At 45.8% G+C, this 16,347-nt stretch overlaps 1 protein-coding gene across 2 annotated transcripts in view; it reads right to left on the bottom strand.

The window, feature by feature from the left end:
- Nucleotides 1-16,347, bottom strand: part of Fbln5 (fibulin 5) — a 70,353-nt gene that overhangs the window by 14,678 nt on the left and 39,328 nt on the right. For both annotated transcript variants that reach the window (XM_020180924.2, XM_020180923.2), the window contains exons 5-7: nucleotides 8,427-8,549; nucleotides 5,519-5,635; nucleotides 2,309-2,428 (exon numbers count right to left, since the gene is read on the bottom strand). In XM_020180924.2, coding sequence (XP_020036513.1) covers nucleotides 2,309-2,428; nucleotides 5,519-5,635; nucleotides 8,427-8,549 — 360 coding nt within the window. The remainder of the gene's footprint in view (nucleotides 1-2,308; nucleotides 2,429-5,518; nucleotides 5,636-8,426; nucleotides 8,550-16,347) is intronic.

The following is a 16,347-nucleotide window of genomic DNA, read 5'->3' as shown; positions in this document are numbered from 1 at the left end:
AGGGACAGAGGGTAAGGCTAGGAGGGGTCTGGTGTTGTACAGAAGAGCCACACCAGCTGCCTTGGGAAACAGAGGAGCACTGAAAAGTAGGAGGGTGTAGAAAAGAAACTTCCGGTGCCACACTTTTATTCTGGGCCACTGTTATTCTCTTCATGAAGCCTGCAATAGCCAACTAAGGCTGTGGAAAGTGGGCATCATAGTGAACATGGAGAGGAGTTGGCCATGCAGGAAAAGTGAGTCAACAAAAACCCTGCCAAACCAGCAAGGATTTGAGCTCCACAAGAAGCCCAAAGTTTGCATGTATGGAAATATCAAACAAAACCTCTTGAACAATCAATACATGCTAATAAAAATGACAAAAAGAAAAAAGAAGCCAAACGTTCCCAAGACTTCCTTAGGGAAGATTCATTAACGGGTAATGACACAGGGACACCAATTTGTTTAATCCTAATGACTTCTCTATGAAGATGGATGGTTAACTGGAGGAAACTTGGGTGCAGACAGGGCCTTGGCCAATGAAAGTAGCAAACAACAGAGGGAGAACTTGAATGTGGCTCCATCTGGCTCCAGGGTCTCTCTTCCACACTGCTTCTGCAGGTGGTCAACAAGTGCCTGTGGATTTGCAGGCAATGCTGGAGAAAGCTGAGCTTTCAACATGTCTTGGTTCCTTGGCTCAGATTCCCCAAGGACAGCCACACAGCGGGGGTGGGGGAATGACTGAAATCTAGGAAGAAAGTGGCCTTTCAATTTCAATCCTGAGGGTATTTTATTTCTGGGACCGATACTTAATCAGGTTAAGGCACTCTGTGTCTCTTGACATTCCTGGCCCTAGAAAGAGGTGCTCATTTGTTTCAGGAACTCTGTCCATAGAACACTGCACCAAGTGAAGCTAAGAAACAAAACTCACTGACAGTCTGGGTCAGCTTCTGTCACAGTGAAACCCAGGATCAGGAAACTTTCCATTCTGCAGGACAAAAGGATTCTCACTTATTTTTAAAAGTGCAGGGAAACACTATTCATTTGGACTTCACTAATTTACAGAAGTGAATTGAATGGATTTTACTTTAATTCAACATTTTCAGTAAAAAAAAAAGGGAGGGTTGGGGACAGAGAGTTGCACAAGTAAAATGTGGTCCTTATTCTTAAAGAGTTAATAATCTAATAGTAGTTTTCTAATTATCTAGGAAATTAAAATTTAACATTCTGGAAAAAAAAGAGGAAATTAATAGGAATATTATAATGGCACCAACAAACATGCATAGGGAGGGACTGATAGCTCTTTGTGCTTGGAAGGTATTTATGAAAAGTACACTAAACCACCACATCTATGTCCTCACAACAAATCATTAAGATTTCATTCATCCAATGGACGGAACTGGAAATCATCATGGAAAATGAAATAAACCAGACTGAGAAAGGCAAATATCACATGCTTTTTCTCAAATGCAGAATCTAGACCTAGAAAAAAAAATTGACAATGGGGGAACTGTTTGGGGATGGCAACGAGCCAGAGGGAGGAGGGTGAAAGGAGAGGGTGGTGGGGGGTGAATATGATCAAAGCACTTCATAGACATGTATGAAAGTAGAATAATAAAACTGGCTACAAATTGTTTAGAGGAAGGAGGATAAGGAACATACTAAAGGGGTGAATTTGATCAAAGTACATTATATACATGTATAAAAACATCATGATGAAATCTCTTTGTATAATTAATATATGCTAATAAAAAGCAGATAAAAAGATTTCATTCACTCAACATTTAAACTTTCATTCACTGGTTCAAAAATGATTGATTACATGGTTGCTATGTGCCAGGCCTAGAATTGGGTGTTGATTATTTGTAGACATTCTCTAATTTCAATAAATATATACACTTACATACATGATTTATTCATTTAGCCCTCCCTTACCTAATGAGATATATGACTACTCCTGGGTCACTGCCCTCTCTAAGTATGATCTGGGCCAGCCCCAGGACTTTGGTCAGTGCTGGGTGAGGACAGAACTCTCAGACCAGCAAACAAAATTGAGTGACTCCTCTCCCTCATCAATCCCATCTCAGATCTAGATGGCAGCTCCATTGTCTTTTTGCCTTATTGGTCAGGTGACCAGGAAGGTGAGACTCTGCCCCACCTCTCAGGAAGTGACTCACCTCTGTTCTATGTGGTTGTGACCCCACAGCACTGGAAACTGTCCCCGGCTAGATATATGTCCAGGAAACGAGAGGAAACACCTGTGAAGGAAGCCTTTGACCCACACCCCCAGGTCCTTAGTACAAATGGAAGTCTCCAATGCTAAGCCTATTACCACTGCAATGCACGCCGTCATCCTCAAGTTCATATCCTGGGTCACAACGGCAGATGAAAGAGCCATAGGTGTTGACACAGGTTTGCACGCAGGGATTCTCAGTTGCACACTCATTCACATCTGCAGAAAGCCAAAGCATATAACTGACTATTTGTATAGCAGAATATCACAAGAAAGCACTTTCACTAGCAACAAAAATTACCACGGCCAGGAGACCAGATTCACGGCTGCCAAGAGTCTCATTCTGGAACCTCTCAGAGTATGATCCCAGACCCCAAAGAGCCTCCATCCTCATGGCTCTTCCTGTATGTGTATGTCCGTATGCACCTGCTAAAAAGTCTGGTCTCCAAGGCTCATGGAACTTCTAGGCAGTACCTGTTCTTTCCCAAACTAGCTATATTCTATCACCTATTAGCCTTTCTCTCACCTCCCATTACAATTTTAGGTAAACAAGTAATTATGACAAGTCAAATAATATGCTTATTACGTATAAATAACTTTGCTGATCGTAAGAAAGTCTCCCACTTACTCAATCCTTACAACTCTGCTTCGGAACCACTGCCCATTCTCTAGGTTAAGTAGGTTAGGGAGAAGACCCAAAAGGGAACAAGGAGTGATGGGAGACTCCATTATCACGTCAAAATTAATGAAATCATGCTCCTATTGTACGTCAATCAGACCGACAAAGCTGCTTAAACGTTTTTCTAGCTTGAGAGATGTGTCCCAGTCCACACACTAGCCAGAGCCTGACTGGAACTAGAACATGAGTCAGCGGTCTTTCCACAATCCACAGGATTCATTCTGCACAGCTCATCGGGATGGCACAGATGGAGTGGAGCAGACCCTTCAGACACTGGCACTGGCTGACCCCTTGCAAGAGCCCCCTCCCATGCTCCATACACCAGGCCAAGCTTCCAGCTGAGAGCTGGTGGATCCACGTCAGAAGCCCAGTTAAACTTTCTGAGGTTCTGAATAGAGACTTGAGTGTGCTCAGAGGTAAGGTCTTCACTCTGACAGCTTGAGAGGCTGTGTTCTTAGAGGAGGGCTAGCCCAATGCCCACAAAGCACCAGCATCCTGCTGTCTTTGGGGCTGTCAAAGAAAACATCAATAAATGAACAGCTGTGTAGAGAGAGTCCCATGAGATAGTCTGTCCTGCTGGCCATGGGAGGTTGGAATTTCTCCATCTAGGCTGGGTAGGAAAATATCCATGGTGCTAACCCAGTAAGCATCAGTACAGATAGTCCAGCGCTGGTGAGCATTTGGGCTGGTGTCCTCAGCTTCTGCCAGATGCTGGCCACATGGAGGCAAATGAGCTCAATCCTGCCCTCCCACTGCTCGCAGCTGCTCATGAGAACAGGACCCAAAGGATTCTACTCCCCTGTCCCCTAACCACCCTTCCCTGCCAGCCTGCCTTCCAAGCACCTTTGTGAATCCTGAAAGCAGAAGGCACCCCATCTGCCCTGCAGGGCAGGAAGACTGGGCTCTTGGTTTTCCTCTCAACTCTGCCACCATCTGGCTGCCTGACTTAGGCCGAGTGGCTTAACCTGTTTGAGCCTCAACTTCCTCTTCTATGAAGCAGGGCCACAAATACCTGCCAGCTTATCTCATAAGACTATTGTTGGGGTTCAGTGAGGTTGACAGACACGACAATGCTTTGTGGAGGTAAAGTGCTCCTTCACGCACTAGGTACTAGGATTGCAAAAGCTCTACGGGGTCATCACAGGCCTATGGGCCCTGCTGATGCAATATCCCAGTGGCTACGTGCCTGTGTCCAGGCCTGAGTGCTGTGCCCGCTGCTTTATCACACTGCTGGACTTGGCATTGCCAGGTATATTAGCTGGTCTTTGTCACACACCCATCCCTGACAGGCCTGAGGACACATGCAGCTTTTGGCTCTGCTGCGCTTGGCCACCCTTCAGGAGGTACTGACTGAGGCCACTGTGCCGTCCCCTGAGAGAAAACCTGGACTGGCACCTCCAGTGCTGGCCTTGGCACCAAGAAGTCGGCATTTGCCCTTAGTGGCTTATCACAGCAGTGAAAGAGCCAGACGCCTGCTCCCTCTCCAGTGGGAAGGAAGGGCCCTGCTCTGGACTTCCTCAACCTCCCAGCCCAGCTCTGCTCTCAGAAGAAAATGACCTCGCCTGGCAAGAGGGGTTCAGTGGTGACTTCTTGGAACAATTAGCAGAACCAGCTTTGGAGGCGAGCCTCACAAAGAATCGAGGATCAAACCCCCGAACGCTGATGCCTTCCTGTTTATCCACTGACTTAGATACGATTAAAGTAATGCAGACATAATATCCTCTGACTAGCTGGCCAGGGGCCTGCGGGACAGAATTCACTGCAATGGTGTGACAAGGAAATGGGCCTTGAGAAACCTGGTGGCAGGCTCCAACAAAGACCTCATTCTGCATCTCCGACGCTGTCTCCACCCAGGACCAGGCTGCTGCCAGGGACTGGAGGTCTGGCTGGGGCCTGGGTGGGGAACTGGAGGCCAGAGCTTGACTTACGCTAATTCCTTGGGTCTTTTGTACCCCTGTTCATTTCCTGAGCAGAAGAAACCTTCCGATAGAAACCGCGATAAATACGTAGCTGGCTTTTCTTACGTATCAGGATTTCAAGTGATTGTATGAAAACCAGAAAGTGCGTTCGTTACGTTCTGATTGCGTAGGGCACACTAGGGAAGGTACCCTTCCCCAACCCCAACTCTTTGCTAAGCCCTCCTGGCACAGGACAGAGGGAAATTTCTAGTGAGAGACCTCAAAATTACCCACAAACCCCCTGCCTAGTGTATATGTGTATATTTTGTGATTCATCAGGGGTAAGGGGGGCCCTGAACACCCCCTCTCTGGTCCTTAGCAACTGACCGTAGGGCTACAGAGCATTCGAGAATATTTCTGATCAGGCAAGAAAGCCTCAAGGCTACTCCTGGCTAGCAGACACAGAAAGGGGAAGATCCACCAACTTACAAGTGTCCAGCTGGTGGATAGCTATGGTTCTGCCCTCCACAATACTCAGAGCACTTTTTGAGCTGTTTCACATAATCCCAGTTTGGGTCTCAGGTTTCTGTAAGCTATGGGAATGGGTGGGCAGTGACAAGGAACAGGAAAACACTTTAATGACAGCGTTTTGCAGACATAAACCGTCAGGCTCTGAAGGAGACCGTGTCTAGAGTTTCACAACACATCCAAGTTATTGTGCACGTCACATACCTTGGCAAGACCTTCCATCCTCATTGAGGGTAAAACCAGGGTTGCATGTGCAGGAGTAAGATCCAGGAACATTGGCACAGAGCTGCTGGCAGTAACCATAGCGACACTCATCAATGTCTAGAAACAGAAATGCAAGTAGGTAAGACAGGTCTCCTCCCCAAGGCTACTATCAGCAGAGGCATCACTGCCTTTCTCTTCTATGATGGGACCAGGGAGGGACATGAAGGGGAGCTGATGCTCAGACAGTACCTAGTAAGTGTCGGGGATGGTGATACCTTCTGGGTTACAAGGCTCCACCTCCCTACAATCTTCTCCCTCCTGGAACAATCTAAATCCCATGAACTTCTGAACCTATTCTGAAAGCTGTATGAGAAATTTCTACTTTGAGTGGGATATTCGGCAAGATAGCATCCCAGAGTTTATCCTACTCTAAGATTCATGCTACATTAATATTTAACACTACGATTCTATGTGAACTTTTCACTGCCCCAAGAAGGGACAAGCTAGCAATGCTCCAGTGGGCCCCCTGCCAGCTCCATTAACAATTAATATAGCCAGCTGTCAAAACCAGGAGCTAGTGTGCACTGGGATGAGCTGTGTAGTGCTACAGTGAGACCTATGGATCCTGTAACACAAGGATGCTTGTGCTCACCTTGGCTCTTGTCCTTGCACCAAAACAGACACAAACCTCTAGATAAACACATCTCTACTAAGCCATGGCCAGCTTTCCCAGAGAAAGCAGTAGCAAAGTGATGAATGACAGTTTTACCAGAGCTGGGCAATCTGAACTCCCTGTAACATGAACCACCCCATGGGGAGCCTGGTGTCATCAGGAAAACACTTCTCAGCATCCTATGTCAATGGGATGATGAGCTGGACAGTGCATTCCTATAGGGCAGGGTATCTTGAATGAAATCACCAGCTATAGAAGGAGATGGTGTCCTTAACATATATATACAGGCTCTTCTGGGACCTGCTATTCTGACTGAAGCTGCAACTGAGCCTTTTCTCATCCCATCTCGCCCTAGACTAACCACATTCCCTCTGTAGCATCAACTCCTATGGAACCAGGGTCCACCCAGAGCCCTGGAGGCCAGCCCAGAACCTCAGTCCCTGTGCCCAGTTTCTTCTAACTACTGCCAAAAAAGTACTCCACTTGCCCTCCCTTACCTCTTGTTCAGCCCTCATCAAATTCTGTGCTCTGCCTTGCGATTCTATTTTATCTCTGAGACCTGGCCCTTAAAAGCTAAGAAGTTCTTGCTTGAAAAACATACTTTTTTGTAAAGTTTCTGGTCCTGACCACTTCTGAGGGTGAAGTTGGGCACATCACCAAGACCCAGGGAGGCAGCAGGGACCGGTGAGGATACCTTTCCCCTAGGGGCACCATTTTTCTACAAAAGCAATACCTCCAAAGTACACAGAAGGGTGGTAGGTGGTATTGATGCTTGCATTTTGAAGGAGAAAGAAGAGTTTGGTCAAGGGAAGGCATGAGTTTGTCCACAAGCAGGAAAGCTCTTCACTCAGATGTGTGACTGGGCTGTGCCACGTGGTACCTATCACGTGGTACCTGCCACGTTAGGCTTCCACGAGCATCCCTCCCAAACTTCCTGCTCTGGGAAAGAGATAAGCCCTTCTCAGATGAGGGGGCTGCCTACTCCTGAGGTCTCTCTGCTGGGCCCAGGTATGCTGGCCTCTACCTCTCTAGCGGCCCTTGTGGCAGAAAAAAACTGGCCTGAGAAGCAGGAGATTTCCATGTTAGACTCAACTTACTTCAACTTTGATCAAAAGTTCCTCTGTTTTGAGTTTATCTCCAACTCTACAAAGGTGTATAACATAATATCCAACGTCCCTTCCAGCTCTAAAGTTCTACCTATTAAGTTCTTGTACAAATAACTCCCTCACTGATCTGCTTATGTTCAAATCTGTGGCATCATATTTTCCATTAGAGCAGAGGTTGGTTTAAATACATGGGGACTGTTATATTCATGAACACCATGTACCCCAGTTCTTCCATTGATGTCTGCAGAAGAAAACCAAGCCAAGCAAGGCAGCTTATCCAGACATGTCAGACAGGTAATAATAGCAGACCCAAACATGGTCTCAATCAAGAGAGATTTACTTTTCTTCTCTCTCTCTCTCTCTCTCTCTCTCTCTCTCTCTCTCAGTTCTATGATGTTGTTGTTTAGATCTGTTCCTCAGTCCTCCAGGACTAACTTCCAGAAAACAGAATAATATCTTAGAATTGAAACTGCCAGGATTTTTCCAAGAAAACACAAAATGGAAACACACCCTAGAAGTAGAAATTGAAGTGAAAGCTAGAGATTGCTATGGATTCATTCACTTGGCTAAACACAAATCCAGAGGGAAGGAGAGGGAAAAAAGCCCTCCAGTAAAAATAAACAGAAGGATCGCATGGCAGATGCCAACTGCTTGGGACAAAATTCTCCATCAGTGATGACTGAAAGACCACAGCTAGTGTGGTGGGCACAGCAGGGCGGTGGGGGTTATGGTGTTGGGAGATGATGTCTGAGCAGAATCTACAGATCCTCATTTGAGACTCAGAACATTTCTGTAATTAAGCAAAAGTATTTCCTTAGCTTAGAATTATTTCTAAGTAGGGAAAATACCCTCACTTCTATTACCTCCTGGCTTAAATACAAACTTTCAAAGACAGGAAGAAGATCTAGGTAAAATCAAATTTGAGCCCTGAAAAGGTACTTTCAAAACCAGTAATGATGGCATGATAGTGATGGTGACAAGTGATTTTAATGGTGGTGACACATAAATGTTCATTTAATAGCCTTCTACACCATCCAAAGAAAAGCTTACTACCCTACCATGTGCCCAGTCTGGGTATCCTTGGCAACCTTCAACTTCCCAAAGTCCCTGTGAACCTGAGAGCTCTTACCCAGGCACTGGCCTTCCAGAAGCCAGTAGCCATCTGTGCAGGAGCAAGTGTATCCGCCCTCTGTGTTGATGCAGATCTGGGTAGGGTTGCACTGGTGGGAATCTGTTGCACACTCATCCACATCTGCAATACAGAAATAGTCCAAAGAATGTCACCTGCATCTTCCAAAGAGCCTGGAGCCACCAGAGGTGCCAACTGCTTATTTGTCTTAGCCGGGAGGTAGTCAATAATGTCATTGGTTACACCTAGGAGATGGAAGCACCTCCCTGACAGTCACCATTAGGAGACACTGATCTCTAAATAGAGGGAGCAGAGCTAGTCTGCTCACTGGAAACCCACAAAGGGAAATGACCAAGAAGGGGACACCTACCCTTAGGCACTCTTCCGCCATTCCATGCCATCACTCTCTGAAAGTATGTCACCTTGACAACAACCATGGCTTGATTTAGAAAGGCATTTTGTATTAAGCTTATTCAGTCATGTGCACAGGACCCTGCTAACCACTGAGAGTATAACCAAAGTAAAAGCAGTGTTCCCTGCCCACCAGAAGCTGCTAGTCAGTGGCTTGATTATATTTTTTAAGGAAAACCTTTTGGTTGGGGGCTCCTACCCCTTCCCTGAACTTCCAGAAGCTCTGCATGCCAGAGCCTCTGGGATAACATGAAATGAAGTTTTGCACTGATGTCAGGTCAATCCCAGCTCTTCCTTCAGGCACAGAATTCAAGCTGTATTCAGAGTTATATCTGGTGGCATGGGTACTGTACATAGTCCATGCCCAAAACTGTTTCCTAAAAATAAACCATCCTTCCTTCCTTTCTCCCTGCACTGCACAGCAGGGCAGAGCCCCTGGATCCTGAGACGGGACCTCCTGATAGCGATTCTCACTTGGGCATAAAGGAGACAGCACCATGTGTTCATGCACTGATGACTCCACACAGGTCCACTGAGTGCCCCGGACCTGCTGAGCCTGACTCCAATGCCTTTCCTCCTTGTTGGTTCTGCCCTCACAGCCTGCACCTCACACCCACGCCCCACATGTGCAGCAGGGTCTGCACACTCTCCCTGCCTATACCATAGGGACCATGGTGCAGTTGGAAGTAGCACTGAAAACTGCAATTTGCCTGACACCTTGCTTGAGCCTGTATTTATTCTCACAGCTCCTTGTAAAGTAGACTCAAGACCTCACTTTACAGATGGGAAAAGTGAGCAGAGGGAGCCAATAAGCACCAAACCATGAGCTGAGTCCAGGTTTCCTACCTGACTTCTGCCAATCTCTACAGGGATGAAAGAGGACATGGCCAGGACCAAGCAGGTGCAGAAGGGGCTGGCAGAGTGGATAGAGGAGAGCTTTCACTGCCCTTTCCCTCCCTGCCTCTTGACACTGTAGGCTGCAGCCTTTTCCCTCATCTATTCAGATGACACCTTTGCATGTATAGTGGGGTAAGAGGGTCCAGAGCCAAAACAAGTTGCCCTGTGCAGAAGACTTTGCCTGCTGTGCACTAAGGAAGCCAGCACAGCTAAGGGGGTCTTTCAACCAGGTAAACAATAGGCTCTTGGGGTCTGATGACATCACCATGTGCATACAACAACTAACATGAATGACAGTAAGTAATCCCCACATCAAACTGACCAAGATGCCCGGGCCTCACAGGTAGCCAGCCTTCATACCTCTCAGCATGAACCACTTCTAAGAACTGGCTCCAAGGTGGTGTCACTTTTGTTGTTTACCACCCTGAAGTGTTGACTATGTGCAGTCTTGGTGCAAAGCCCTAGCCCGGTTCCCAGCTGCAGCTCCTGCCCTTGACCTCTGCCTTCCTCCACAGGGTGGGTTCTGCCCACCAAGACCAGCCTCCCAGGGGAGCTGGTGAATAATGCTTGGCTAGAGGCCGCTCTGTTCCTGATCTGTATTGAAGCCTGTGACAATAAATAATGCTACTATCAGCCAGTACATGTTTACATTTTCTCAGTGGGGAGTGATGGATGGCAATTGTACCCTGGGAACAACATTGCCTTAGGAATTTCTTTTCTTTTTCCTGTCTTGAGGGTAATGAAGGGCAAGAGAGACCAAGGAGGGTAAAGAACTGTGAGAGCCAAAGTGACTGCAAGGTTCCATGAGCCCATGTTTGTGTGACTTATGGCACACACAAGCATGTTCGCAGTGTTCAGGCCCAGAAACAAATTCTTTGAAGTTCATCTTTTAAAAAAAATTCTACCACTTTTACTAAAGAATTAACTCCATGATACCCACTTTGTCAATGTATGTGTAAATACTTGAAAATTAACTTTTGTGAGTCCACTTACCAGATTGTTATAAAGTATATTTTGAGAACTCAGCAAGTTTCTGGGGTTTTTTGAAGGCTATCTCTCATGTTTGCATCCTCACAACACACCTGGAATAGTGCCGGGTCCATGGGAAAGGCTCAGTAATTATTGAATGAATGGACACATGAATGACAAACCTGATGCCTTTGAGCCTCCAGACAGGCTTTTCAGCTAACTAACTGACATGACCATTTTGATGTGTGCACTGTAAAAGTAGCTATTGTCTCCCAAAACACAATCAGCTCCCACACCTGACAGCTCAAACAGCTCGCACCGTGGGTTCCCACAGGAGACTGAAAGACGCATCATGCATTCCAGCTCACAGCTAAATTGCTTACATTAAATACATTTGACTTAAATAACAGAAGGAAAAATACATTGAACCACTCCAAGGACATTCTTTGGCAAGGCCTCCTTTTCTGCATCAGTGGAAAAATACATTACCGCAACCTGAGCAAGTGTCATTTTCCTCACACGCAAACCTTGTCTTTTTTTCCTTTCCTGTGGAATAGTTAGGGAGAGCTTCCTGGGAGAAAAGAAAGCTGGGTGTATGCAGCCATTCTTCACTCATTCACTCATCCATGCTTTATGCCCTACTGCAGGTCTCCAGCCTTCCAGGCCATTTGGGAAAACTGGCATCAAGTGTAGTCCCTCCCACTGGGACTTCACTGAGTGCCCTTCTGCCAGCTCCATGCTTCCTCCTATGAGCTACACCATGGTCAGCTGCCTGGGTACTCAGATGATTTATCCATAGCAACAGTGGCTTGGTCATCCCAGAGAGGGCAATGTCCATCCACTGTCCAGGAGGCCTGCACACTAGCAACTGGAGGAAAGCACTACTACATTTTCTAGAACCAGAAAAGATCCCACATTGTTCCTGCCCATGAAGAAATTAGCATCTCATGAAATAGCCCAACTCAGTTGAACCATGACACTTTACCTGGGCAATCACTCCTTCTTTCACACAGACCCAGAATGGCCTTCTCAATCTCAGACAAGTACTCACTCAGGAAAGTCATTGAAACCTGCCAACATTGGGTCCTGAAGAAGCCACAAGCAGAGTGGGCTCCCAGGCCCAGGATAGAGGGCCACACATGAGAAACACTCATTTAGGATTTCACTTCAGTAGCTATGTCTCATGTCCCCAGCCAGACAGCAAGCTTCACGTGGGCAGCTGTACTAAGGCAGGGTGAATGAAGTGGTGTTCTTTCAACCCAGTCAAGAGCTCACAGAGGCACCAGCTGGAGGAACTGGCCTCAAGACATCACAATAAGCTCTCCAACAACTCAGGGGACAACAAAATGAGCAGCATCTTCCATTCTGACTTAAGGGACAGCACAAAAAGGGACCATAGCCCACAAGCTCCTACAAGGTTTAGCCCCTGGGGCAAGTGTCCACAGCAGAATCCAGCACTGACTGGCATGCCCTCCCTTTCATCAGAAATTCTCCAAGGACTTTGTGGACATACCACTGTTGGCTTAAGCCCATTTTATGTCCTCTTCATTGGAGAGGACTGCTTCTCAAAAAACTTCATTCAACTCACTTTTCTGTCCCATAAAATGATTCTTAATGTGTTGCCCCAAATAGTTAAAAGTGTGTTTCAGAGTAAATAGCATGTATATGCATGCCAGCTATTTATTTTATTTCAATGTACACATTATATATTACATGCATTTATATTTCTACATTTATCTCTGATAAAATGTCCTTTAAAAACTGTACACAGCAGGGCTGGCAGTACGGCTCAAGTGGTAGAGCTCCTGCCTAGCAAGCTCAAGGCCCTGAGTTCAAACCCCAGTACCACCAAAAAATAAATAAATAAATAAAATAAACTGTACACAACAAAACATTAATGGATCTCCCATCTCCATAGGATGAACATTTTCTAAACCATTCTCCCAGCACTGAAGTTTAAGAGAAAAAACACCAAAGCGCTGAGACCTCTGCAGGAAAGGCCAGTGCATAAAAGAATAAGAACTTTGGGGACAGACAGAACTTGTGTGAATCCAGGTCCCTGCACTGATAACTGAGTCACGCAGAGCACAGTCTGCCTCCAGGCTGCAGTGAGAGTTCATAAATTACCATGTGCACCACCCGACACATAGCAGGTGCTTGGGAAATTTTAGTTTCTTCCCCAGTGAGGTCCTTTTCCTAACTTCTGTAGAAGATGGAGAAGCTTGGCTTCAGCCTTCTACAGGCTCTGTTCTGGAATTCACCAAAGACACCAAGACCACAGTGCTAGGGCTCTGTGAGCTGTGAGGCATGGTTAGTTCTGTGGACCTACCATAACCAAAATCAGAGACTTTTTCCCCTTGAGCCCTAGCCTCATGGCGAGGGACTGTAACACAGGTAAAAAATGGCTGGGTACATTTCTTTAAGGGGTCTCACTTTTCACCTCTGCACTCTGGCATCTATGGGTCCCTTTTAGGATTGCAGGCATCCTAAAGCAGAAAGGGATATGTGTGTTAAGGAATTTCACAGCCACATGTGTTCAAGCCTAACACATCTCTGATTCTTCCCTCCTCCTGTGTCTCTGTGTTACAATTCTACGAACAAGCTAGAGCTGATTTTGGAACCTGGGTCTGTAACCTCAGCTGAATGTCTCTGCTCTTGTGTGAGAACAGCCATTAGCCAAAGGGAAACATTCTCGCTGGGTGACACTGGAAGAAGCTGTCCAAAAGTACTTGGAAGACTACACCTTTCTTTCCAAGGCCTCCACTCTTCCTTTTTTGGACACGGCAAAAATCATTTCCTTGGTAGTAAATTGTTACCCAGTGAAACAACATGTTTTCCCAGCCTGACTTTGTTCCTTCCTTGCTCAAGCTAATGGTGTTTGATAAGAAGGCAAAAAATAACAATGGCACATTCCTGAGCCTCCAAGTGAAGCTGGTTTCAGCCCTGCTGCTAGGCTGGGTTTGTGCCATATTTCAACCAGACAAGCCCAGCCAAGGCTGGAAGCTACACAGGATCTGCTTCCCAAACACCTGCTTAATTAAAGATCTCAGCGTTTGAGAACTCAGTCGCTGAATTCCTGAGACATCTGCACTCCACGTGTCCGCAGTCTGTGGCAATCATTCGGAATCGTATCTTTTCATGTTTATGGCCCTTTTCCTAATGATTGATACTCAACATGGAACACCAAACCTTGCTCATTTTGCACTTCTAACTAGGTAACAAATATGTGGTCTATTTTCCAAATATAGAAAGCCTTCCCTTTTGGAAGAAACCAGCTAGAATTCAGGACCTAACCTGTCCTCTCTGTGGATTCTTCTTTTCTATCCATGAAGTGAGAACTTGGAGATTTCGGAATGTGCCCTTCTAGCTATGGTCCTCTACAGAGACAAACTATTCTAGTAATGAGGGTCAGATTGTTTTGTTCTTGGCTAATTATTTTCATCCACAGAATGCTTGGTAAACATCAACTGACTCTAGTTGCTTTGAAACTGGGTGGTGAATTGGCCATGCCCATTCAACTTGTACCAATGATATGGGTGCCACAATGGCAGAAGGGAAAGCACATGTCTCTTTTTGAGCATCACATATCAAGAGGTCCTGAAAGTAAGGTGAAAGGGCTGCTGATTGGCAATTCAGACATTTTTTAAAGGGGATGAGGCTTGGGCCATTATTGTGAATATAAAGCGAACAGGCATGAAGCTTGGATTAGATTTCCAGTTACTAAAATTCTTGCCGTTTGTCCATCAACAGAGATTTTTTTAATCCATACAAGCCAGCGATCCAAACTTAGACACCCAAGAGAATCATCTGACTATATCAAAATGTCTGGGGTTGAGCCTTGGCAAGCTGTCTTATTTTAAAGTTACCTAAACAAATCCAATGTGAAACCAAGTCTGGAAGCCACTCAGCTTTACAGTGCATGTGAATCAGTGGGGATCTTGTTAGGATGCAGATTCTAATTCAGTACATCCTGCATCTAACAAACTCCCAGGTGATACCAGTGCTGTCAGCTGAGGGATCACACTCTGTAGCAAGGCGCTAGACTGTTCTGAGCAAGACTTAGTGATGTTTAGTTTACTCCACACAACTTGCTTAGAGTTTCAGAAGGAATTCAAGAGTCTATGAGGGAATTTGAGTGTTCAAAAATCAAGCATTGATTCCTAACTGGATTCTTTCCTCTTCAAGACAAAGCCTGCTGGCTACAAAAGTACAGCTGGCCCTCTGTATCTGTGGGTCCTGCATTCATGGATTCAACCAACCACAGATGGAAAATATGTGAAAACTGAACATGTACAGACTTCTTTGTTTTGAGACAAGGTCTCACTATGCAGCCCAGACTGGCCTCAAACTCTCCATCCTCCTTTCTCAGCCTCCAAAGTGCTGAGAGTACAGGCATGTAGCATCAGGTGTTTTTTCTTGCCACCATTCCTGAAATAAAACAGTAGAACAATTATTTAGATAGCACTTACATTGCATTGAGTATTATAAGTCATGTAGACATGATTTAAAATGTATAGGCTATATGCAAAGACTATGCCATTTTATACAGGGCATCTGAGGATTTGGATATCCCTGAAGGCTCCTGGAACCAATCCCTTACAGACACTGGGAACTACAGCACTGTGGTTTGGGAGTCTTTGATACTAACGCATCTAGCACAGTCCAGCCAAACAGAAGGCTTTTCTTGTATGCAGACACCACCATGATTCAATTTCACCCTGCAGTGGTTGGATGCCTACTGTACCAGACCTTGGCCTAGAGCCCTGTGCAGTTCCTCCCTTCCTTTAGTTCATTGGTGGTGTTTTGGCTTCCTATGAGTAAACTCAATTCCCTAGATCTTAACTGTGTTCTTAGAAATACTGCCCCTAAGGTGATGACCCAAAGTGCAAAAATTCCTAGTAGGAGAAAAGACAGTGTGTTTCCTTCAATACGCAGCATCATTTTCAATTGCATTTTTAATAGCACAGTGATAAATCTTAATCCTGTAATCTGCCTGCCTTCCCACAGGCCCCTTCTCCCCACCCCCCACCCCCAGCACCTATTCCTCACCCACTTCCTGACTGCTATCTTGTCATCAACGTCAATGTATATAATCGCCTTGTCCCTCCCCATATCCATGGCCAGTCCCCATACAGCTCCCACTCCCTATCCTCTGTGTCAGTTAGTGGCACCAGCATTTTCTAGTTTCCCAAGGCAGAAAGTTTAAATCTTCCCCTCACTTCCACCTTGAAAACCCCCTTTCTTTCTTTATGTCCCCAACCCAAAGACTCCAGCACCTAGCTGTCTGTTCTCTAAATAACCGTGACAACTTCATAACTCCTCCAGTTCCTCCCTGCAAAAGCTATACTAAACACAACCTCCAGGACCAACCAAAACACAAACATGCCCTGTGGCTCTGCTATTCAAACTTTCCACTCCCTCTGTAGAACCCTCAGAACATTCTTTTTACACTTCAGCACCATGGCACGTCAAGCCTACTTCACCCAACCGTGCACAGCATACATCTAGTTTTATAGCAGTTCACATTGTATTATACAATTTGCTGCACACAGCTCTGCCTAAACTTGGAGTTTCTCAAAAGCAGGAGGTGGGTCTTCTTTAAATCTGCTTCTTAAGCACCTACCACAGTGCCTGGAATATGAGG

The sequence above is a fragment of the Castor canadensis genome, chromosome 3 (assembly GCF_047511655.1).
Source record: "Castor canadensis chromosome 3, mCasCan1.hap1v2, whole genome shotgun sequence".
NCBI classification, from domain to species: Eukaryota; Metazoa; Chordata; class Mammalia; order Rodentia; family Castoridae; genus Castor; species Castor canadensis.
This window is presented reverse-complemented; position numbering and strand designations above follow the sequence as displayed.